Source organism: Conger conger, chromosome 15, assembly GCF_963514075.1.
Source record: "Conger conger chromosome 15, fConCon1.1, whole genome shotgun sequence".
NCBI lineage: Eukaryota > Metazoa > Chordata > Actinopteri > Anguilliformes > Congridae > Conger > Conger conger.
The window spans coordinates 33,398,772-33,424,465 of record NC_083774.1 but is presented as its reverse complement, the minus strand read 5'-3'; the positions used below and the strand labels follow the sequence as shown (position 1 = coordinate 33,424,465).

The following is a 25,694-nucleotide window of genomic DNA, read 5'->3' as shown; positions in this document are numbered from 1 at the left end:
TGAAGCATCCATGTTGCAGACATCCTCATGCATACAGAGGCAGTACATGAAGGACACATTCCTTGCTTGATAAATGCCACTACTGTTGTCCAAGAAAACACCTCTTAATTTGGACCATAGCCCTGTGAATACAGAATTGAGAAAACTCAACATATCATTTTCTATTTACCTAGTCGCCTTATTTCCTTGTGTCGTCGAATAAAGTATTCTTAGATTATTAAGCTTCAAATAAATTATTCATAAAATGTGAGAAACCACATTGATTAACCTGTAACATCTACCTTAGCTAACAGCGAGGCCAGGTTATATGATTTCTTATGGCAGTGAGTGAACTAGTGTTAGAACTCACTAAAGCAATGTTTCATCAATTATTTCAACACCAGACCAAAAGTGAGGGAACAAGAACGGGGAGTTTACCCTGCTTCGTGCACGGTATGCGAATACTGGAGTTCAGCAAACACAAAACAAGAACCTTCAGCATGTTCCTTGCTTTCCCGTTTCCATGGAAACGGAGCAGCGTCCTCGTGAAACCAGAGGCAGTCTTGTCCTAGAAGCCACGCATCCCTACAAGATGACATAGGCTTGCTTTCGTTACTTCTAGAGATCGTTAAAATATCATATGCATTAAGACAGAATCAATAGTTACAATAATTACAAGCAGCAATTCAATCCGTAGTCTTCCGGATTTGCACTCGCTATTCTAGGACAGCTGTTCAATCTACTCATTACTTATTTCAGGTTTTTTCTTAGATGATTAGCAGTAGCACCCCATGCTGGTCTGCGATATTTTGTACTGTAATAAGAAAGAACACATAGCTAAATAACGTGTAAAAAACTACTATGCAAACATTTATGCATTTCTTACCGTTCCAGTAGAGCTGATGGTCTGTAAGAGTTTATGGTGCCTTGGTAACGTTAACTCTCTCCCTTGCCACATGGCTGGGAGATGTCCCCAGCGAGCGGAAGACTGTTTGAAACTCTGGCGCAGAGGACATCACTGGTTTCCAAGAAGGTATTCAGCTAATTACCAATAGAGTCTGAATCACCGTTTGCTCTGTACTCCGAATATTACATGATTATTATTATTATTATTATTTATTTATTTATTCATTATCTCCTTCCGTTTCTGCGACATCCCATACTGAAACAGTTGAGTCGATATGCGCTGGTGGCAGAATTGTGCGTCACTTATTTCCACGGTTACGATATAACATCAGACTACATTTTTATTTATAAAACATCAGACACACCCAATTTTGTGAGCTTTTTTTGACAAGTAAAAAGATTGTTTCAACAGTATTTTAGCAGCCAGCTTTCCCTAGAAAAGCATGTCCTTTTGCCCCATCAAAATAGAAAAGGCCCTATATAATCAAGGAAATTGAGCTGCATGTACCCTTTCAATGCGATCTCGTGCTGCGCCCTTGTAATGTTCTAAAATCTCTTAAGTATTTTTCATTTTATTTTTCAAATAAAAACATGCATCCACTATCAGAACAATAACAGTCAGAACACAATGGCTACTAAACACATAGCATATTTCCCCTCCGTGTACGATCCGTCCCCTGCTAGCGAGGACATCTGGGCCATGATGCTGTCCAGACATGGGCGTGCAGATCCTAAGACCGCGTTGGACGAGGAGGCCTGGCCCAACGCGGGCATCTTAACGGTGGCAAAATACCAGCCCTTAGAATTCTACTGCCCACCGGTCGGGCCTGTCTCCCGGAGCAAAGGGGAAGATATGTGTGAACTGGGCATCCGACTGAAGGAAATTGAGTTACTCACGCTGATGGGAGAGACTTGTAAGACTGCAGACGATGTAATTAGCATCTGTTGTTGTCATTATTAGCAGTGAATATGAATTGGCTATTAGGCCTAAAAATGCTAGTCCATCTGTTGTAGCTATTTCCGGTAACGTGAAGATAACTTGATAACTACACGAATTAACCAGCAAATTAATCGACATAAATTAAGTACTCATTTAAAAGGGAAACATTTTATACAATAATGTTAATTGTAATTTTAATTAATACTATTGAAATAACACCTAAATATTGAGCTGAACAAACTTATGTCTGGCTGCAGATTGTCTCAGCGTGAGCGCGACAACAGTGAAGCTTTGAAGAAGAGGCGAAAGAGCGACTTGAGCTACAGACAAATTCCCTCTAACCCGGAAGAGTGGAGGAGACAGGAATACATGGCATTGTTCCAAGTCATCTTAATAAAGGGCAGATTCTGAACTATTGGAGGCCCTTGGCAAAACATTTTTGGAGACTCCCTTTTGAGTTCCAACCCAGGCACACTCTGGGCGGTCTCTGCAAAGGAACTTCACACATACTGTAGATTATTAATATGTATTATTAAATTAAACCCAATATAGAAATACATGTTTCTGCTATATCTATATAGCTAGCTATATAGGTATATGTCATCTGATCTTAGACCCCATAGGGCATTCTCCAAACAAATTAGTCATCACATCATCAACTTATGTGAACACTTTTATTGGGCTCAATTTTTAGTGATTCAAATCAAATGTAATCTGGATTTTAAATGACATCATATATTTATTTATAACCCAACACTAGAATAAGGTGTTCATTTTTACAAATGAAGTCGGTCCACATTTAGACTTTTCATTCTACTATACGTACATATGCAGTGAGCATAAACCATCATTAAGGTTTCAATCAATCGGCAAACAAAAGCTGGAAACCACTAAAATGTTTTATAACAATTGATTTCAATTAGATAATACCTTTCTTATATACACAATTTCATAACTTTCTGGGTAGAGTATTAATTTCCATATGGTCAGTGTGTGACAGATATACTGCGCCTGAAAGTGATTTTTAAAAAGTAGATACAGAATGAAAACAAAATTGAATGAAAAGATCATGTAATTCAGGAACCATTGGCATTGGCATACTTTGGCTGGTTATAAGTACAGTACTCATGATGACTCAGCTTCCACAGGGGCTACATATTAGATCCAGTTTGTTCCTCGTAAGACATTGTAGATTGTTATGAAAAACCCAGGCTTAAAGGTAACATCTAACCTGGATGTCTCCAGTGACTTTATAAGATGTCCCCAAGAAGATACAATTCAAATCAGCAGAAATAATTTATACTCACAGATCAAAGTAAAAAATGTCACATGAAAAAACTATGATAAGGAGCAGTTGCACAATATTCCATTTACAATTATGGGTCCTAATAGAAAATGCAGTCTGAATTTTAAACAAAAAATATACTTATCTTCTAAAAAGGATGCTATGGCAAATTTGTAAGGTATTGAGAATGTATGTGTCTTATAGACATGGTACGCGATCATAGAAACTGATTTAAATCAATGATGTAAATTGCATTAATGAAAGCAGCTGTAATCGTCACATATTTCATATTGTGTGTAGGATTATTATTTCACATTGTGCATTGATATGGCGGGTCCAGTGGTGTGCTCTCAGACTATTTCCTACCAGTTTGTTTCAAAATACAAGACACTGTCCCCTGAACTCCAATTCCCATGATCACTATAGTAAGACAATCCGCACAAAGATACAGTCCACCTGGTCTCACTCTTAAATTTTAAAATTATGATTAGAAGATAAAGTGCATTTCAGCTGGCTGATGTATGAACAAGAGTACAATCACTTACATGAAAACTATATGCTACAAAGGACATTCACAATTCATTACAGTATGTTGCATGTATTCACTGTCAACCTTAATCCTTGATCTTTGTGGAATTATGGCTGTTTCAGACTGTCAAAAATACCACATGTACAAAAGCCCTTTTGTCAAAAGCTTTTGTCAAAAACCCTTTCATCCAGGGTTGCATGCACAAAAAAAAATATTTTCTAAAAATACGTGTCAATAGGTATTGAAAGACAGGCAGCGCTCTATTACACAATGCACACAGAGGCATGGCTTCTTCTTTTATAGCCGGGTGAATGTAGGAGTACACTTTTTTTCTCAGGGATTCCATATACAGAAAATAACTGAAATTATGTCTCACAGTTTGAAACAAATCACATTACTGCAACAAAGCGACATGAGAAATTATGAATGCTGCAACTCTCTATAACATTTCCATTTGTGAAATATCCATTCAAACTGCAGTTTGGCTAAAAATATTCTTTTACATTTTGAAATGTGTATCTGTACTATATGCATAAATTTGACATACTTTTGATAAACATATATGACAAAAATAAGACAAAGCAATACATCAGAAAGCTTGAAGGAGAAAGCTGCATTTAAAAAGTAAGATATTTTAGCTGTGATTTATTCATCCAGCTGCGACACACCAAGTAAATTTACAAAGAAAAAAACTATTTGGACTATGAGCCTAAGGTTTCATTTCTGCTTCACAACCAAAACCAGAAACAGGCATCTTGTTGCACCACATCAGATTTGCATTGCTACCAAGCATCCTCCAATGCTTGTGTTTGCACATCAAATACTTTCAGTCACCTGAATCAGCTGAACGTTAAATACACAGAACAAAGCCACACTGCATTAACATAGAAATAACCTACATCATAAATTACCTTTGTCATAAACGTAGCGGACTGTTGGAATATGAGATTGAGTCCAGTCTCCCACAGTAACTGTAATCACATTCCTCCTGCATACACAATGTTCACATAAATTATGTGTGTATGTGTGTGTGTGTGTGTGCCTAGTGGCCCAGGAACAGGCCCAAACACACCGTAGAATATTACTGTGATACAATATATACCATTGGCCTAACAAATTATCTTTCATGGTAAACTCGTTTTCAACAACATTGGACATTCAGCACCAAAGTAGCTTTTTCATATTTGTTTATCGATCAATAACAATCAAAGCTGTCAGTGAAACAGGGACTTTCCGGAACAAACAATGATGGGGAGTGTTCTCACCTCTGCCTTCCAAATTTTACTTGCAGCTTATCATGTAATTCGTATTTGCTATCACAACTTGACTGAATTGTGTGTTTCCAGACCCCCAGAATATTAGAAAAGGAAACAGAAAACAGTTGAAAATAAAAAATATTCAGCCCTTACAAACGTGATTTATGAATGCTTGATACATTCAACAAAACACTTTGCCAGGGGCTTATATTTCTCATAGAGGCCCACCCCTCTCCATCTGCATTTGAAATCCATTATTTAAATGAGAAACAATTTTAAATAAATTGCCCTTGTTTAATGACACACAAGACAGATGTGGTATACTGTAGCAGGTATGACATTGTGCCCATGCAGAAGACTAGATGAAGGAAAGCAACGTAGAGTGAGGCCACTCTAATCATTGCATAGTTTGTAGTTTTTTTTTCATACTGTGGAGTTGAACATTATTAGTTAAAATCACCAAAGTGGCCTTGATCACTGTATCTAACAATTCCTTTCATTCTGGTGTGCATCCATGTTTTAATATCTTATACACTCTTATACTGTACATTAATTAGACTTTTATCATCAAAATTTTTGGTCTTTTCATTTTTTTGTAATTTACAAATAATATACAAAGTCTAGTTGATGCATAACGTGTGCCTTCTCTCCAAAGTTTTTTTTGTGTTTTTTTTGTTTTTGTCTTTGTTTTTTTAACAATCACAGGGCAAAATTCAAATTGCCAGGTGTCTCTAACACTCGGGTTAAAGAAGCATGGGGCATTTTCTTCCCGTAGATTTTTCCTGTGTATTGTGTTGATGCTTTTGCTTTTACAGGCCTCTAGCCTTGGTTAACAGTGCTAAAATCAGAAGAAACACAGATTGAGCTTCTCAACAAGAAATCTACAGTGTTACAGGACGACAATAAAACACGGCGAATCCAAGATCACTTGAGATGAAAGTCTGCCTCTCTTAAAATAAGTAAAAGTGTAAAGAAACACCACCCAGTCAGCTCCTTCCAAAAGGAGGACTGATTCATTTTCAATTACGAACCTCAAAAAAACAAAAAAAAGCAGTTTGTGGCTTTTGTCCCCCTTTGCTGGAGTCCTGGCCTCAGCTCAGAGTATGATAGAAATATATGTCATTTGGCCTCCAGGTCCCCGGGGGGCGCTAGACCTGGAACTCGAACATGTCCGTCTGCTTCTTGGCCAGCTTGGCCACCTCCTGGCGGATGGCTTTGACCAGGACGGCCGTGGAGATGCTGGCGAGGGAGGCAGCAGGATCCACCGGGTCGGTCAGGCTCTGCTGGGAGGCCGTGGGGGAGGGCGTGGGGGGCTGGTCTGGGGCCCCCTGTGCAGACGACCCCAGGCTGTACTGGCGAGGCAGCCCAACCGGGCCGCTCGAGGGGTAGCGAGGGTGTGGGAAAGCCTCTGTGTACCCCGGCAGGGGTATCTACAAGAGACATCGATGCAAGCGTCACTATGGAATCACACTGACTAGCCAAAAATAAATCACTACACAGACGAAAACAAATGCTTCCTTTAGCCACTATAACAATTATTGTATCATCTCATATTTGGGTTTTTTTCTCGCACTGGTATTTCAAATACAAAAATGAATGATTCATATTTTTACACACAAGCAGACTTCACAACAAAATTCACAACAAAACAAAAACAAATATGCATTTCACAATCAGAAAATGGACTTAAAAGTCAAACAAAAAGCTTGGAGCTTTTGCAATGGCTTATTATTCATCCGAGTATGAGATGTGAGTGATTTGCCAACAGTTACAAATAACAGACTCAGAAAAGAAAGAAAAAAAGGCATTATGGTCATTTAAGAAATGTGCTCAACTACCCTGGTATTTTGCTGTGTCCGCTCAACGCCACCGATAAATTCAGTTCAGCAAATGGTTTCTAAATGACACTGGTTCTGCAAAAAGACACTGCATGAAGGCATTTGGTTGAAACAAGCAAACAAACAGGAAAAGAACATTCCAGTCAAACAAGGAGGCTAAGAGCAGAGGACAGGTCAAAGTGGGGGGGCGGGTAAGGTGGCCCGTTTTTAAATGGCCCACCCCCCCCCTTTGTCATTTAAAGAAAACAGTTTGAGAAGTGAGCGTGTGGGGGAATGGAGGGCGGTCTTACGAGGTCGGTCCACTGGTGCGGGAGGTCCTCCGGCTCGGGCGGGTACGACATCCAGGACGGGCTGCGGTACGAGGAGGGGGGGGGCGTGGGGGCGAAGTAGCCCGAGTAGCCGGCCCGGCTGGCTGGTATGGCGTACACTGCCGTTATTGGGTTTCCTGCGCAGATTGACAACGTGACCAGCCAATCAGCTGCCTTCCCCACAGCCTGCTGAGCCTCCCGCTCATTAAAATGCGTATGAGTCCAGTCCTGATGGGTAACCCATCTAAAACCCTCCTTAATGGCAAAGGTGTACTCACCAGGGAACCCTCACTAAACCTGTGAGACTATCAGAGAGATAGCCTCCAGGACAGCACTGTAAATACATGCAGTTTAAAGGGACAGGGTGGATGTAGCAGACAATATCGTTTGAATATTAATGTCTTTGTCAAGTCAGACTGTCTCACAATACTGCCCTTTGGGCTATAAGATGAACCTGGGCAATCCCCTCATCTGCCCAACCACAACACATTCCCCATTACCACTCTATTACCATTTAACCCAGGGGTGACAAAATCCAGTCCTGGAGGGCTGCAGTGTCTGCTGCTTTTCGGATTGTTTCCGCACAAGTAATTCATTCATGTCATTTATTGGCTAAAGAGTCCACACCTTGTTCTCAAAGCATCGATTGGCGGCTGATTGAAAGGAAACCACAAACACCTGCAGATACTGCAACCCTCCAGACCAGGAGCTTCACATCCCTGACTTTACCTACTTATGGTGGGCTGGCTAGTGGAGGACTAGCCGGTCTTTCTTTCCACCAGGTTCCCATTCATTCCAATCGCTTATTTTTCAACTCCTTCTTCCATTCCTTGTGTCCTTCCCTTGCTCCAAGTTCTACCGATCAGGGGGAGGCAAGGGAAGGAAGGCGAGAAAAGGATATGAAGATATGGGATTTGAGAAAACATTAATTAGGCTCATGGCATGTCCTCGCTCCTTCCAACGTTTGATGCCACGTCAGTTGCAGATGTGGCAGACGGGGAGAGGTGGATCCATAGGTCAGTTACAGATGTGGCAGACGGGGAGAGGTGGATCCACAGGTCGGTTACAGACGTGGCAGATGGGGCGAGGTGGATCCACAGGTCAGTTACAGACGTGGCAGATGGGGAGAGGTGGATCCACAGGTCAGTTACAGACGTGGCAGATGGGGAGAGGTGGATCCACAGGTCAGTTACAGACATGGCAGATGGGGCGAGGTGGATCCACAGGTCAGTTACAGACGTGGCAGATGGGGAGAGGTGGATCCACAGGTCAGTTACAGACGTGGCAGATGGGGCGAGGTGGATCCACAGGTCGATCATTTACACATCACATATTCTTAAAAAATGAATCCCAAAGATTACGCTCATGTTTCCTTGCTTAAGAAATCTTTAGGAGCCTCCTAGCTCATTGAAGGAACATTTATCGGATTACAATGTTCTTAAAGATGGACCTCGATTTCCGGGTCAGAGGAAAATCAACAATGAAGGACATTGTTCAGAGGAAGGAACAATGAAGTACGTTGTTCAGAGGAAGGAACAATGAAGGATAAAATAAATGATTGGAATGAGCCACTCCTTTTCTGGGGGTTCAGAAAAGGTCTGTGTTCCTAATTTCCTATAAAGTGTCTTTTCAACAATGTCTTGGTAAAAGCGTGATACAAATACAACTTTCAGCAAGGCAGCAGGGCAAAATTCAACCCGGCTTTGAAGCTGACGCAGAACCTCGGATGTCAATGTCATCTCAAACCGTTATCCTGAGAGGGAAGACACACTCCCAGACCCGGTGTCCTAGGTCCTGTCCCAATCAGCCTCTTAACTACTGTGTCCTCAAATATGTTCTGTCTTCTAAACATACTGCCTACAATTCAGTATGAATTGCTTAGTATATAATAGGCAGTCTGGGAAAAACACCCTCCGTGCTATTCTCCAGTGATGACATAAGTCATAAGAAGTCCTACCCTTGTAGTAAAAATTAGATTTTTAAGACAAAATGTCACCTACTTATCATCCAATGTATTCAACATCCAATGTGTTTATACTCATCAGTAGGCAAGGAACCCGTTTTGGACAGGGCCATGGCCTTAAGGGCGTTGAGGACGGGGAGGGTAAGGCCCTCGCTGGGCAGACTCTCACCTGAGTATTGTGACAGGGACTGGTCCGCGGCGACGGCCGGGAGCGGCACTCTGCTGAGCGGCCCGTAGGGGTCGCTGTCGAGCGGGCTCTGCATCTCAGGGACAGGGCACTCGGAGGCCCTGGACTTGGGCCCGATGTCAGACGAGGAGCTGTGGGGGGAGAGGGCAGGGCAGGGGGAGGGGGGCAGGAGGAGAAACACAAATCTCCAGCATTGTATTACACATCAGCGGCCACCGGGTGGCGGTAGCAACCCACGATAAAAGCAAAGCCGGGCACTGCAAGATATGCAAGGCACCCACAAAAAAGAACCAACAAATAAAGGCCACTGATATGCTAATGCAAAATTAAAAGACAGATAAAAATGTCATGAGTTCAAGCAAAGAAGTTAGCATTACTTGACCATTAAATTAGCATTGATCAGTCTGTTTCTGTTGGACTACTGGCTGTCGATCCAGCGAGTGTGGAGTCAACAAAAAAAATGGAAATCGTACCGTCTCAGAGAGGTCCCAAGAGGGGGTCCTGTTCTGGGGGGTATAGGTGGAGGAGGGGAGCCCATGGTCATTTCAGGGAGCTGGGTGAACCGAAAGGCCTGAGGATGCAGCAAACACACAAAGACAGCATCGACCATCCAGTAAGAATCCAGCTGAACTGCAACTTCATCACAGCCAGAGAGCAAAGATGGTACGAGGCAGTAACAGGGGCCAGGCGAGATTCACACGTGTGAGACAGCCTTTTGAAAACCTCAATCAAGACACAAAATGAGTCCGAATTTGCATTATTCTCATTTATTGGCTTAGCAGATGCACGTATCCAAGAAGACTGACAGGGTGTATTCTTTTTTTCTTTCTTTAACATCTCACCTTCAACAATCCATTTGCTCAGGCTGTTTTTCCACACAGAGGTTGAAGTTGAACTGTCTCACTCAAAGGGAACAACAACGTTTTTCTGACCTGGTGGTTGGACACGGCCATGGTGGCATTTCCACCAACCTGCCTTAGCAGTAGGCCAGCAATGCTCCAGGCTTGCTTCAACATCAGTTGTGTGTCAGAAAACACGAGGTACAAGAGGAGGCTGACCAGCATCATGGAGTAGCCATGGAAACGATTGTGTTGTCACACACTCAGTGAGCACTTTATTAGGTATTTAATAGGACTTGTTTTTTCAGACTTATTGCTCCTTCTGCTGCTGTAGCCTATCCACTTAAAGGTTTGACACGTTGTGTGTTCAGAGATGCTCTTCTGCATACCACTGTTGTAATGTGTGGTTATTTGCGTTACTATCACCTTCCTGTCAGCTTCAACCAGTGTGGCCCTGCTCCTCTGACCTCTCTCATTAATAAGGCCGCAGAACTGCTGCCCACTGGTTGTTTTTTGTTTTTCACACCATTCTCTGCAAACTCTAGAGACTGTTGTGCTTGAGAATCACAGGAGATCAGCAGTTTCTGAGATACTCAAACCACCATGTCTGGCACTAACAATCATTCCACGGGCAAAGTCACTTAGATCACATTTCTTCTCCATTCTGACATTTGGTCTGAACAACAGCTGAACCTCTTGACCACATCTGCAGGATTTTATGCATTTAGTTGCTGCCACAAGATTGGCTGATTAATTATTTGCATTAACAAGCTGGTATACTGGTATACCTAATAAAATGCTCACTGAATGTATATTATTACTTCCATAACTATTTGAATCATTAGCCCCCAATTTAAGCAGTTATTTTTTAATAATCGGTTCAACTGGGTCAAGTGTTTGTACATGACTCTTTGTACATGTTTTTTTCACTGTGATTCTCTCGAGTTGGTTTTTGCATGCCTTCTGTTACATGAGTGCTAACATGCTAACATTAGCACGATGTTCACATAGCAGCAGTTCAGCACAGAATGATGCTCAACTGCTGAGCAACTTTGGAGCATTTTGGGGTGACAACTGTGCCCCGCAGGCAAGCCTTGCGGCTGGAGGCAGAGCTGGGATCGCAGTGCTGAAGATGTCCGGCCATTGTTAGCGCTCGTTAGCACGTTTCCATGGGCTGAGGGTACAAACCATCTGAATAGCACAAGTACTAAGGCAGGTCAGTGGAAACCGAAAGTCACATCCTCTAGCACACCCAGGCGCTGTGTGTGTTCATCGTGAAGGTGGGAAAGTTGGGCATAAGAATAAGAAGGGAGGGAGGACATTTCACAGAGCTTAAGTGAACTCACAGGCCTGGGTGGGCTGCATTGGTACATGTCCGGGGCGTAGGCCGACACCCAGTGCAGCCCACCCCGGGGCCTGTGAGTGGTCCCAGGGGCGCTGGTCACCCCCGCGGGGAACGGGACAGGCTGCTCGGGGCTGCAGGGTCCGTGGTGGTGGTCGCACCGCCCCCCTGTGGAGCTCCGGGTGGAAGCCAGGTTGAAGGCCTCCTCCAGCAGGACGTGCATCTGCTGTCGAACCTCCTCCATGGAGGGCTGTGAGCTCAGGGTGGATGTGTCCGAGTGACCTTTGACCTGCCAATCTCCACTGCTGTCGCCGTAGCGCCCGGAGCTCCCGAGGCCATCCACGTCAGTCTCCTCAATCAGCTCCACCTCCGCCACCGCCGTCTGACACACACACACACGCCGCACGCACGCACACACACACATACATACACACACACACACACCGCACGCACACACACACACACATACACACACACACACACGCCGCACGCACACACACACACACACACACACAGACATACACACACCCCGCACGCACGGACAAACATACACACATACACACATACACACGCCGCACGACACACACACACACACACATACACACACACACACCCCGCACACATGCACGCACGCACACACACACACATACAGACAAACAAACATACATACACACATACACACACACCCCGCACACACACACACACACACACACACACTCACACACACACATACACACACCCACACACACACATACATACACATACACACGCGCACACACACAGGCACGCACATACATATGCGCAGACACACATGCAGATACACACACCCACACACATGCACACATACACACATTCAGCCACACAAACCCGCACGCACATACACATGCACACACAAACACACACACACACACACGCACATCCACACAGACACACACATACACATTTGCACACACATGCGTGCACATACCCACACATATACACAAATGCTCGCACATACACACACATGCACGAGTACACACATAAACACACACAAACACACATTGCAAATATATGAGAATGCAAACAAACATGAATCCACAAATGCATGTGCATACACAAGCAAACAAATATGCAGACTGGCCCGCACACACCCGCTGGTACACACACATACACACACACACACACACACACACACATACACAAACACACATTTTTCTACACTGTTTAGATACTTTTTCCCATTTCAATGAAAATACTGCTTGAAAATCACTCCAAATGTGCACAACACCACCTGATTTCACTAATGAGCATACTATCCTGAACCAAGGAGGTAAAGGAATAATGAAATCAGGTGTATTGCGTGGTTGGAGAAAATAACCACAGATACTATGGCCTGCAGGACCTGGCGTTGACTAGCGCTGCTATAGATGGTGTTGTCAGTCAAGGGATAGTACACTTTCTGAGTTTTTAAACATTATTTAGATTTTTTTATTTATTATGTAGATTGTACATATGTACATTATGTGCAGTGAACAATAATTACAATATTTACATACGTTTCTCCTGACCTGCTGGCTTTTCTCATGACCTGCTGGCTTTAAGTGCAAGAAAATGCATTTCAAGTAACCAGACCATGGTCAAATACGGAATTGTTTTGTATTCAAATACTTTTATATGCTTTGCTAAGCTTGACTGGTGTATTGGAGCCTAGGAAATACTCTCAGAAACCCCACCTCCTGGTCCTCTTAGTTGGCTCAATTGCACCAGGCAAGATTAGTTGAGCCCAGAAACATTTAAATCCAAAACAATTATGTATTTGACCCTGGTCTGCAAGTAACTCTAAAGCTGTTTGTACAGCTGTGAGCTGTCCCTTTAAGAGGTGAGACTTCCCGAAGCACTCTAGTATTAAACAGTTGAGCTGACTTGGGTTCACCATGGGCCTGTTTCAGGACCAGGCAGTGTTAAATCCAGAGTGCACACACTCTGACTTGATGGGTTCACCCTGTTTCAGGACCATTCATTCATTATCCTAACCCGCTTATCCTAAACAGCGTCGCAGGGGGGCTGGAGCCTATCCCAGCATACATTGGGCGAAAGGCAGGAATACACCCTGGACAGGTCGCCAGTCCATCACAGGGCACACACACCATTCACTCACACACTCATCGCCGGCCGACGGGGATTCGAACCCAGTGTTAAAGCCAGAGTGCACACACTCCGAGCTGACGGGTTTCTCGGGTGTGTTTACAGCCGGCCCCGGGGGACCCATATCCCATAAACCTGCGCTTTCGCCCCCAGTGACATCTGAAGGCCTCTGCCTCAGACGTCCACAGTTTACAGTTATTCTGCTGGACAAGACGCCGGCATTGGAGGGCCCTTTATGACGGAGAATGTAGCTCTGGTCCCGCTTTCTCAGAAAGGGGCATGGAGACGCAGAACTGATTGGTGGAGATTGGTGGAGGGTGTGGCAGAGTCCCCTCTGATTTAGCACTGGGAAGACGGTTTTGATTTGAGTTTTGTGTCTTTATCATTCACCCCAGATGAATTGCTCAGGAGAAGGATCCAGCAAATTAGAAAGCGGTAATTAAGCACTGCAGCAAACTACTGGAGGACTGGAGAAGTGAGCTTATGGTTTTACACTCTCACTTCCCCTCTTTCTTTCTTGCTCTCCATCTCTCCTCTATTTCTCCCTCCCTCTCTCACCCTGCTTCTCTCTCCCCTCTCTCACTCCCTCTCCCCCTCCTTCCCTCTCTCCTCTCCCTCACCCTCTCTCTACCACCCTGCTGCTCTCTCCCTCCTTCCTTCCCTCCCTCTCTCCCTCCATGCCCCTCTTTCCTCTCTCCCTCACTCTCTCCTTGCCTCACTCACGCTCTCCCTCCTTCCTTCCCTCTCTCTCTCTCTCTCTCTTCCCTCCCTCCATCTCTCTCTCCCTCCACGATGAATAAGGGTGCTGTTGGTGCTCTCTCTCCTGTGTGAGCAGAGGGGAGCCCCTGGGGGCAGAGCACAGCGTGTCACATTAATCAGGCCCCCTCCGCCCCACCGGCAGGCGGAGATGAGGATCCGCAGTGATCCGGCCCCCAGCTATATGTTCCCACCGTGAACACCAGCGCTCAGCCCTTCCGCCAGCTGTTGCTGACACCAGAGACAATCGCTAGGGCTGCGGCAGCACCTGCACCCGCCACCGCACAGGGCTCAAAGCGCGCGCTTGAAAGCCGGGACCTGGCATGAGCAGAGGTCTCAAATAAAACTACCCCCCAATTCACCCCCCTGCCCCCACCCTGGCAGGCCATCAGGCTGCCATAATGAATTCTCAGAGCAGAAATGTGGCTGGGAACAATTCCAGAACATGTACCTTTTTCCAGAAATCGAGACGAATAAGTGCTTAAAATGCACAATAAAAAAAATCCTCTAAATGAATATTCAGATTATAATTATTCACCAGCTCTTCTCCCTAGTGCGACCGCAGGTGTTCAGACTGCAGGTGTTCATACTGCAGGTGTTCAGACTGCAGGTGTTCAGACCGCAGCTTCACGGACTGAGGGGACAGAAGCGAGTCTACGCAGCGCTCGACCTGAAAGGCTTTGACCTTTCAGACGTAGGGAAGGCAGGACTCACGTCGTAGCCGCTGGTCCTCACGCCTCTGCGGCTCCTCTCCCTCATGGCCAGCAGGTCCATCTCCGTCGCATTCGGCCCTGGGCTGCTCAGGGACTGCCTGCTCCGAAACGCCGGGGCGCCCATCTGAGAGTGTCTGTAAACATCATCATCATCACCAACATCACCACCAACATCATCATCATCACCAACATCACCACCAACATCATCATCATCATCATCACCATCATCACCATAATCACCAACATCATCACCAACATCACCAATATCATCATCATCATCACCAACATCATCACCAACATCATCATCACCCCATCTGAGAGGGTCTGCAAACATCATCGTCATCATCACCAACATCATCACCAACATCATCATCACCATCATCACCAACATCATCACCATCATCACCAACATCATCACCAACATCATTATCACCCATCTGAGAGTGTCTGCAAACATCATCATCATCATCACCAACATCATCACCAACATCATCATCATCATCACCAACATCATCATCACCATCATCATCACCATCACCAACATCATCATCACCCCATCTGAGAGTGTCTGCAAACATCATCGTCATCATCACCAACATCATCATCAACACCTTCATCACCAACATCATCATCATCATCATCACTAACATCATCATCATCACAATCATCACCAACATCATCATCATTACCAACATCATCATCATCCCATCTGAGAGTGTCTGCAAACATCATCATCATCACCAGAAAACATAATCATCACCAACATCATCACAATCATCACCAACATCATCACCCCATCTGAGAGTGTCCGCAATGAGCAGCCTTCATCATCATCATCATCATCATCACCCCATCTGAGAGTGTCTGCAATGAGCAGCCTTCATCACCATCATCATCACCACCAACATCAACATCACCCCATCTGAGAGTGCCTGCAAACAAGCAGCCTTCATCATCATCATCATCACCAACATCATCATCATCATCACCTTCATCACTGACATAATCATCATCATCATCACTCCATCTGAGAGTGTCTGCAAACAAGCAGCCTGCTCTGCTCCAGCTGTCATACGAGGTGTGCTTTATTAGGCCTGAAATGAAAACCCACAGGATGGTAGATCTCCAGGAGCAGGGTAGGGACCCACTGCTATATATTTAACTTACTCCTCTCTCTCTACAACTGTGAAGCAGGTCCAGAATTGCAATGGCGTGTGGAATCTCTAATTGAGCCATAAAGCAGGCAGCAGTAGAACATTAAAACAGGACAGCCTGATCGGAGACAATCACCCATGCTAAGGCTTCCCGCAAAACAAGCCCCCATTGTAATGCAGGCCAACACCTATGCAGAAGAGCCAGCAAACAGATGAGAAGCTTTGGGCGGCTGTACACCTCCCTCCCCACCCCGCCATGTTGCACGAGCGACTTGCGCAGTTCGCGCCCGTCTCGCAGCTGGCCTCCTGCTTTCATCTCCGCCATTTCCCGCCCGGCCCACTCCAGCCTCAGTAAATCAGAAGCTGCGAACGTGCGATCCTAAACCTCCCCAGAGAGGACCGCGGAAGAATCCGGGGAAAAGATGAAAACTTCTCCTCTCCACTTTCATCTGTGACCAGCTGGGAGAGAGGGGAATGTTCTTTTCTGGCTGTAAGAGGAGCGTCTCGGTGGAACTTCTTCGAATAAACACAAAATGGCAGCTATATTGAAATGACAAAAATTGCCCAAATCCAATCCACTACACTGCAGCGTTGAAAAATAAATCGCCTCATTAAGGTTAATGGGAGGACAGACCACGGGACCTGCCAAAGTTGGCTCCTTCACAAAAGGGAGTTGAGGCAATTGCATCTTGATGAAGGAACACTTAGACACAGAGAATAGGCTACCTCAACAAAGATTCAATTTGGGTGCCATATTGCTTGTTGCTATGGAAGCAGGAAATGACAGTGGTGTTACGATCTGACTCAAATCTATCCAGATATTGTGGGGGGAAGCGGGGGTTGGGGGGGTCTAGAATGTTCTACAGGACAGCCTGCAGTGTGTATAAATATTGTGTCTATAACCTAATTTTCAGAATAATATGATAATAATATGAGAAACTGTGGAAATTATTGCACATTTGTCCAGATGAACACCAGGCTGATAAGACAGCATTACCAGTTGGCAGAAAGCAGCAGCTTACTCATCTAAAGCACCCAGTTGTTATACAATTGAGAAATTCACCCTCTTCCTGAATTTTATTCCAGCTGTCAAACTGTTCACATCAGCTAAGCTAGAGTTTCCCAGCACATGCACAGGTTACACCAAAATTACACTGACAACACTGGGGATGTGTGCACAGCACACCAAAGGTACACTGACATTACTCAGAGTGTAGATTTATGAGGCTGCTGCAGATTTAGCAAAGGATAAATTCTGCAGACATTAGGAAAAAAAATTTCACACAGAGAATGTACTGGAGGCAGAAACTGGCTTGATACGGTGCAAGATACTATGTAGCTCTTAGGTAAACTAAGAACTTTAGACTGGTAGGAAAAGGCGAGCACTGCTGAGCTGAATTACCTGTCCTCGTCATTATGTTACGTTATGTCCACAGTACACCAAAGTTACGCCGACACGTCTAAACTATGCCCATGTTACGCCCCTGTTAAGCCCTTCAGCATTACACTGAATTTCTTGCTATGGTGAGTATTGACCAAACTAGAGTTCTTCAATGAATTTTCTTAAATTATATACTGTACAATTCGAGCTTTAAACTGCAACAGTATTGCTGTAGTCCCCAAACCTGCTTTTGACACCATTTTTAAAATCCCGTTTTACATGACATTCTTTTAGTTCCTTCTGACCCCCGCCCTCTCTCGCCCCCCTCCCACCCTCCCGAAACTTGCCCTGTGTATCGCGACGATGGCTCAATTGCTCTGTGAATCGTAACGATGGCTCGGTATGCTAATCTATTTTAGTGTGAAATAGAAGGCCCTCCCGGGAGTGCCGGTGCTTGCCCCACGGGCCTCCCTCCTCACCTCCTCCTGGACTTGACGTAGGTGGAGGCGCGCTCCTCCTCGGGGTCCAGGGTGGAGCCCAGGTCCAGCTGGACGCTGTGCTGCCCGTGCATCTGCCGCAGGGCGTAGGACTTCCCGCCGCTGCCGTCCACGGGGGGGAAGTCATAGTAGCCCTTGCGCTTGGCTTTGAGCCGCAGCTTGTTCCTGTAGTGCTCGATGTCCGACTTCTGCTTCAGGGCCATGCTCACCTGCAGGGGAGCCAGGAGAGCGTCACACACCTGGAGCGTCAGACACCTGGAGCCAGGAGAGTCAGACACCTGGAGCCAGCAGAGTGTCAGACACCTGGAGCCAGGAGAGCGTCAGACACCTGGAGCCAGGAGAGCGTCAGACACCTGGAGCCAGGAGAGCGTCAGACACCTGGAGCCAGGAGAGTCAGACACCTGGAGCCAGGAAAGCCAGACACCTGGAGCCAGGAGAGCCCGACACCTGGAGCCAGGAGCGCCAGACACCTGGAGCCAGCAGAGCGCCAGACACCTGGAGCCAGGAGCGCCAGACACCTGGAGCCAGCAGAGCGTCAGACACCTGGAGCCAGGAGAGCCAGACACCTGGAGCCAGGAGCCCTCCAAATCCCCATCTGCTGGACTTCAGAGTGCCTATTACAGCCCATAAGCCAATGAAGCGTAGCCTTTCCTGAATGTTCTTTTAAAGTCCCATTCTACTCACATATTTGTGATCTCACACTTTAACCCATTCAGTCCCAAGCGCACTGTGAAGAGGCTCCAAACATAAAAAGGCTGAGAGTGCCATACGGGCTAAAATGGACTGGCCCTTACACAGACACTGCTTTATATGGGTTGAGATGGTACTGAGACCGGTGTTGCCAAGCACAGCAAATTTCTGAAAAGGTTAAATCTGTAACCTAAAAAAACTATTTGACAACTATAGAGAGATGTCTGATAGAAACAGTATTGTTACTTTGTCATCAGACACACCCTGCAAATTGGTTGGGATTCAAATAATATTTGTCTTTAAATTCAACTTTTTCCTCTCACAAACAGTTTGGCAAGTTCAGCATCCATAAAACTAACTCGATGAACTTTGTGAAGGGAAGGTTTGAGATTTGACACTTGCGTTTACTTGCAAGTGGAAGTGACGGGGTGAATCGGTGGCTTGGACGCGTGCTGATGATGTCAGGTACTGTGCTGATGATGTCAGGTAGTGTGCTGATGATGTCAGGTAGTGTGCTGATGATGTCAGGCAGTGTGCTGATGATGTCAGGCAGTGTGCTGATGATGTCAGGCAGTGTGCTGATGATGTCAGGCAGTGTGCTGATGATGTCAGGTAGTGTGCTGATGATGTCAGGCAGTGTGCTGATGATGTCAGGTAGTGTGCTGATGATGTCAGGCAGTGTGCTGATGATGTCAGGTAGTGTGCTGATGATGTCAGGCAGTGTGCTGATGATGTCAGGCAGTGTGCTGATGATGTCAGGCAGTGTGCTGATGATGTCAGGTAGCCGCCGGAGCTCACCTCCCCGTTGGCGATGGCGGAGTCCTGGCTGCGGTCAGAGGAGGGGGGGTGGGGGTAGCTGGGCGGGGCGGCCATGGGCTTGATGGAGATGAGCTGAAGGGAGCCGGACGAGGTGTCGTAGGGATCTGCACAGAGAGAAAGGCTCGTCAAACGGAAGAGGCTTGTAAAACGCCCTCTACCTCAGCACAGAGGAACTGCAGGCGACCCACAGCCCAGGCTCATTCCACTAGGCCAGGGATCATCTCCGGCCCCTGCTTTTACTTTCTGTATTAGTGCTCCTGATTGGCCAGACCTCACGCCTGACTCCCAGGTAAACAGAGGGTGGAAAACCAGCAGGTGTCGGCCCTGTTGATCCCTGTGCTAGGGTCTGACCAGTGGCCACACTCAAAAATCTCTAATGTAGGAAATTAAACTAAATCAACTCAGTTTGTACGAGACCGGTTGGGACCATGCACTCTATGGCAGCGTTTCCCAAACCGTGTGAAAATGCTTTTTTTTCCATCTAAAAGCTCTAATTAATTTGAAAAAACCAAAATGAACAAATCAGATTCACAAATGCCAAAATAAATGTTATCAAAATGCTTAATTAATTAATGTTTAATTAACCCTCCTATTATGTTTGGGGTCAATTTGACCCCATTCAGTGTTATTTAAAAACCAGTTAACCTTTTTTAAATCTTCATACTGTATGATTTTCCTAATTTTTTATTTTGGTGACCCTCTGCAACTGTATAAAATGTCAGAAAATATACAACCATTTTCATTTCTATCTCAGATTTATTTGTGAATGATTCTGGTGGTACTTTCCCATACAGCTGCCAAATGTCCTATACCTCAGGATCTAAAATGAGATGTTTCTCACAGATTTTTCATATTTATGGATAACTTTGGGAGACAATAAGAAAGCAACAGACAAAGTGTCCATAATAATAATAATAACAATAATAATAATAATGCAATCATTTGAACACATGGTTGAAGACTTAAATTAAAGAGGCTTGTGCCATTCATAAATTTGAGACAGAACAAATTCATGTCAGAGCATGTACATACAGTGTACACAAAAGTTACACTATAATACAAAATAAATATGTTTTTATAGATTAGCACTGAATATCAAAAGTCAAGGGCCAACCCAGAACTACTTTATATTTGAGCAGAAACTTGATCTCAATGTCTGTACAAGATTAACCAAAAATATTTACCGGCATTCAAATTTCAGAGTTTTCCCAAAACTGCACCCAGATGTGTCCCCAGATCTCTCCAAATACAAAACATCTGCATATCTTTCTGTCCAGACACATGAATGATCAGAAAACTTACTTTTCTATTCATTTTTCTTATACAAAATGTAAAGAAAATGTATATTCACGTGTTTTATTCACATATATGAGAGTATGTTTTATACTCCAAAAAGGATTACTCACCCTAAGGAACTTGCATCACATTAAAACTTTATTTCAAAATTAGGTTAACCAGAGACTTGTTAGCCCCATTAGCCAGTACAATTACATGTTTATCTATAGGAAGTTAAAATTCTGTCATTACACGTATGTATATATTCATTCTGCTATGCGAACGCAGCTATTAGCTATATTCCTAAATTCCTGTACCTTGCTGGAAAGGGTAGGAAACCACGTACAAGAAGATTGCAATGTTTTGAATTAGTTCTGTACTGAAATGACCAAGCAATTGCATTTACGTAACAACAACAAGTATTTACTTAGGTATAGTCCTGGCAAAAACTTAGTTTTCTCAAAAATAGCTGACTGCAATATGAAATAAACTAGTTTCTGTTAGTCAGGAAAGAGTCGTAGCTTCATAACTGGGTTGGATATTTATTACCCTGCTTTGCAAATAAGAGGCAGATAAGAATCTAAGGTGCTGTTCTAGCTAGCGGAGTGTCTTCTTAACAATTTGCCATCTTGCAGTATTATTACATCACAGTTTTTATTATCTTAGAAATATGAACCCAACAATAATTTTGGACGGTTGGGGTCAATTTGACCCCAGACATACAAGCGGTCATAAACTCTTAACATAATAGGAGGGTTAAAACCCTGAAAGAACATTTTGGCCATCACATCAACATCAGAACGTCGCTTGCTGTTGAGAGTGGTGTGCTGTGAGATTGCGTAAATTTCTAAAGTGTCCCACGGAAGGAACAAGGTTGGCAAACGCTGCCCCGAGAGATGAAAGTACATTACAGTTGATTTTATGCTGAAAGCTTTGTGTGGAAGAACAAAGCCTTTGCTCCTCATTTCGGTGTGACAATACAGCCCTGGTCTCAGTTAGTACATCTCAGAATAATCAAATAATCACAAAAGAAAGAAGAAAGGAAGTAGCAATCAAATCACTCAAAAGGCTCCATAGAAACAGTACTGCAGTCTAGTTAGGAATGCTAATCCAGGCACTATGCTACATGAATCAAAAGCTAAATAAAGACCCACTTAAGATTCATTTAGAGCTTTTAATGTGAAAAAAGCACAATCAAGAACTAAATGTATACAGTTTTAAAATATTAAGAGGAACATCATCTAAAGAGAGTCTGCATTCGGTTTGGTAAAGCTCATAAACAAAATCTTACCGATTTTATTTCTATTTCTAAATTGAATACCTGTAAAATAAATGCAGAACATGTCATGTGTAGGGAAACCAATAAAATCACAAAGTTGTGCGTGAGAGAGAAAGAGAGAAGGGTCTTGCCCACCCTCCTGGCGAGGGGCGAGGGGACCGGGGTGGGGCTGCCACCTAAAACCACCTGGCACCCCAGGGACACACTCCACCACCACAGTGCTGTCAGCATCGTGCATATTCATAAGGCCCAGTCTCCCCCCTATGAAAAGGCATGGCCAGCCAAACTTTATGCTCCGAAAACGCATTGCCATATATTGAAATGTACTGCATACGGTAATAAATTAAATGAAACATTTGAAATGGCACCCAAAATATATCTTAGCTTATTTCTCATCCTTTTTTTGGCTGAGACCCAAACATTTACCAGTATATTTAGTAAAATATTTCCATACTTTATTCAACATGTTTCTATTCAGCACAAATTCCAATATATTGTAGCCTATATATCAAGTAAGTTTTCCACATTTCAGAAATGCTGATATCATTTTTGAAATGATTATTAGAGCAGCCTTCAGATGTCACGCAGAGACTCTCACCGGTCCTCTTGCGCACCTCCTCCTTCTGCGGCGGGACTTTCTGCGCCAGCGATCCCCTGCCGGAGTTCAGCTTCCCTGATTCGTTGCTGATGACGGAGCCGTCCTCGCTAGGCAACCTGCTGCGAGTAACCATAGCAACAAGAGCAGCGGTGAGTTGACTGGATACAGGCCCCGGCAGGGCTGCCGACGTCACCCGGCCCTCGTTACCACGGTCGCCTACCTGTGCCGAACGCGGCGCTGCCGTGGAAACCGCTTCCACACACACAGCCCCGCTTCCACACACACAGCCCCGCTTCCACACACACACACACACACACAGCTCCGCTTCCACACACACACACACACACACACACACAGCCCCGCTTCCACACACACACACACACACAGCCCCGCTTCCACACACACACACACACACACACACACAGCCCCGCTTCCACACACACACACACACACACACACACACACAGCCCCGCTTCCACACACACACACACACACACACACAGCCCCGCTTCCACATACACACACACACACACACACACACAGCCCCGCTTCCACACACACACACACACACACACACACACACACACACAGCCCCGCTTCCACACACACACACACACACACACACAGCCCCGCTTCCACATACACACACACACACACACACACACAGCCCCGCTTCCACATACACACACACACACACACACACACACGCACACAGCCCCACACAGACACACACACACACACACACACAGCCCCACACACACAGGCAGCATTCACCGGCTGCACTGCTCCTCACAAAGGCTCTCCAATGACAACTATGGATTAGCTCATTTGTTCGCACTTACAGTTCCTTATAAAAGTCACATGGATAAGTATGTTTCTCTCTGACATCAAGCAGTAAATTCAACTGTAAATCTGCTTTATTGGACATGTTTAAGAAAGTGTACACGCTGGATAGACGGCACACAAATTAAATCTTGATAAGCATATGCATAAGCACAATTACCTGTAGGGATTGGAAATGTGAATATGAATGATTTACATTGATAAACAGATAGAAGGACATACATTCTCTCACCAATGGATCCATACGGCACGCATCCTCGGCAGTTAACGTTTGAAATACGGGGACCTGACCGGAACCCCTATGCAAGTCTGCCCATTTTTAGTAGGACTGCGGGAGCCCCCATCCCCGCCACCTCTCCCACAGAACAGCGGCCTTCCGGCCCAGCGGGGCTCTGCCGCCGGGCTGTGTACCCAACACAGGCTGCCGCTACGGCACGTTCACTGCTGATTATCTTCCCAGTTATAATCCTCACCTCTTAGGTTCATAACAATCAAACTCGCACTGTAAGGGTTGTAAGTAACAAAGTGAAAAAAACTATCAATGTGTGGATTTTTGGCAGTGGTTTCTGTAAACAAAGAGTGTAATTGAGAGTTGCACCAATTCAGACCACTCTAGGTTACATTAATTTACATGAATAGGTTCCAAGACCAAATTTCTTGTCTCAGTCTGATGTTTTTACTGGGTCTTGACTCGGACTAGTATTATTTTCCGAGACCAGACAAGTGTTTAAAAAGTCCAAAATGTCTATAATACAGGTTATGATGATATTAGGTTGTACCAATACAATATCAATCACATGCTAACATGAGCACGACACCAGCTGGCAGCTGCCAGGAAACTGAATAGATCTGGTTTGAAATGGTTTAACACAGAACATTTTGAGTTATCCGTATGGTTGCATTCGTGTGGACTCCATTATCTTGCATGGACTCGCATTGCTTTGGTCTTGGTAATGAATTGGACTATTTGACTGAAATAGCTCTGGACCTGGTCTGGAATGGGCCTTGCTTTAGTTGGTCTTGAATACAAAACTGAGACTAAGAGCACAATTGAAGGATCCAGAGTTAATCAGTGGCGACTCATTTGGCATGTAGTAGGCCTGTATCCTCTTAAAACTCATGCTTGTCCACTGTAGAGGACACAAAGTCTCTGGTCTTAATTTCAAGAACCATATCCATATATTCAACGATGCTGAAACCTGCACTACAGACATCTCATAAAAAATAACATCAACAATCTTGTGGAAGTGCTTTTTTGTGGCAGGCAATTAAAAATTGAACATTTTGTGGCATGTGAATTTATTTCTCGATTGTTCAATTTCCATGTTTATGGGTTTTGTCTCTGTGGAAAGGGTGATCATTGAGCCAGCAGAATGCTGAGAAGTTATTTGTTTTGTAACCAAGGAGATCAGTTTCACTCCATTAGTCCAGACAAATTACCATCCTGACCCACAATAATAATGAGCACAATAATTTGTCATTTATAAAGTTGTTCGTTAGAAGGCACTTTTCCTATGGGACATGCAGGAAGCACATTAAGATAAATGTATTTGTCTACAAGTTTTATTTCTTGAGCATAATCAATAATAATAGAACCAGAAAATTTGCTGTTTAAGGTTGTACAATATTGAGTTTTCCGGGGAAAACTACATTTTTTTGTATCAAAACAATGAGACGAATGAGTTGCTATGTCTATGGATGTAAACTATTTTGGGATATTTTTCCATCCTCTGCTGTTGACAAAGACTAAATGCCTTTCAGTCACCGAACTTAATTCTTTCAACCCGATGTGCAGAAATCTTTTTTCCCCCATAAATAATTCATTTTCTCAACAGCCAAACAAGAATTTCAAACAACAAGACAAAGTGAAGACATATTGCGCTCAGAGAATATACACAAGGTCGGCCCACATTCCGATGCTGGTGTTGTGATGTAGCAGACTGTAAAAGACTTCAGACCTGGGGTTCACACAGTGGAATCCTACACAGAAAGTTGATATACAAGGTTGTTACCCCCACTGGCACTTATTACAAAGCAAACTATGATAATGAACTCTGGAATAAGGAAGTCTGTTTGGTAAATACCGTTACTGGAAAAACAACACCTTGGGCCAGGGTTTTTGTTTTCCTTCAGTTTTCTGAATAAACTAGTCAAAATAAGACAGAGCAGACAAAATAATTTGCCGGGGGAAAG

The 25,694-nt window shown here is 44.5% G+C and overlaps 1 protein-coding gene across 1 annotated transcript in view; it reads right to left on the bottom strand.

Moving 5' to 3' along the window:
* Window positions 1-2,485: 2,485 nt before the first annotated feature.
* Window positions 2,486-25,694, bottom strand: part of LOC133111111 (UPF0606 protein KIAA1549L-like) — a 57,870-nt gene continuing 34,661 nt past the window's right edge. Inside the window, exons 16-24 of the mRNA XM_061221266.1 lie at window positions 22,659-22,777; window positions 19,486-19,610; window positions 17,980-18,206; window positions 14,967-15,099; window positions 11,377-11,754; window positions 9,665-9,762; window positions 9,174-9,322; window positions 7,024-7,178; window positions 2,486-6,325 (exon numbers count right to left, since the gene is read on the bottom strand). Of these exons, the coding sequence (XP_061077250.1) occupies window positions 6,044-6,325; window positions 7,024-7,178; window positions 9,174-9,322; window positions 9,665-9,762; window positions 11,377-11,754; window positions 14,967-15,099; window positions 17,980-18,206; window positions 19,486-19,610; window positions 22,659-22,777 (1,666 nt within the window). The 3' untranslated portion in view covers window positions 2,486-6,043. The remainder of the gene's footprint in view (window positions 6,326-7,023; window positions 7,179-9,173; window positions 9,323-9,664; window positions 9,763-11,376; window positions 11,755-14,966; window positions 15,100-17,979; window positions 18,207-19,485; window positions 19,611-22,658; window positions 22,778-25,694) is intronic.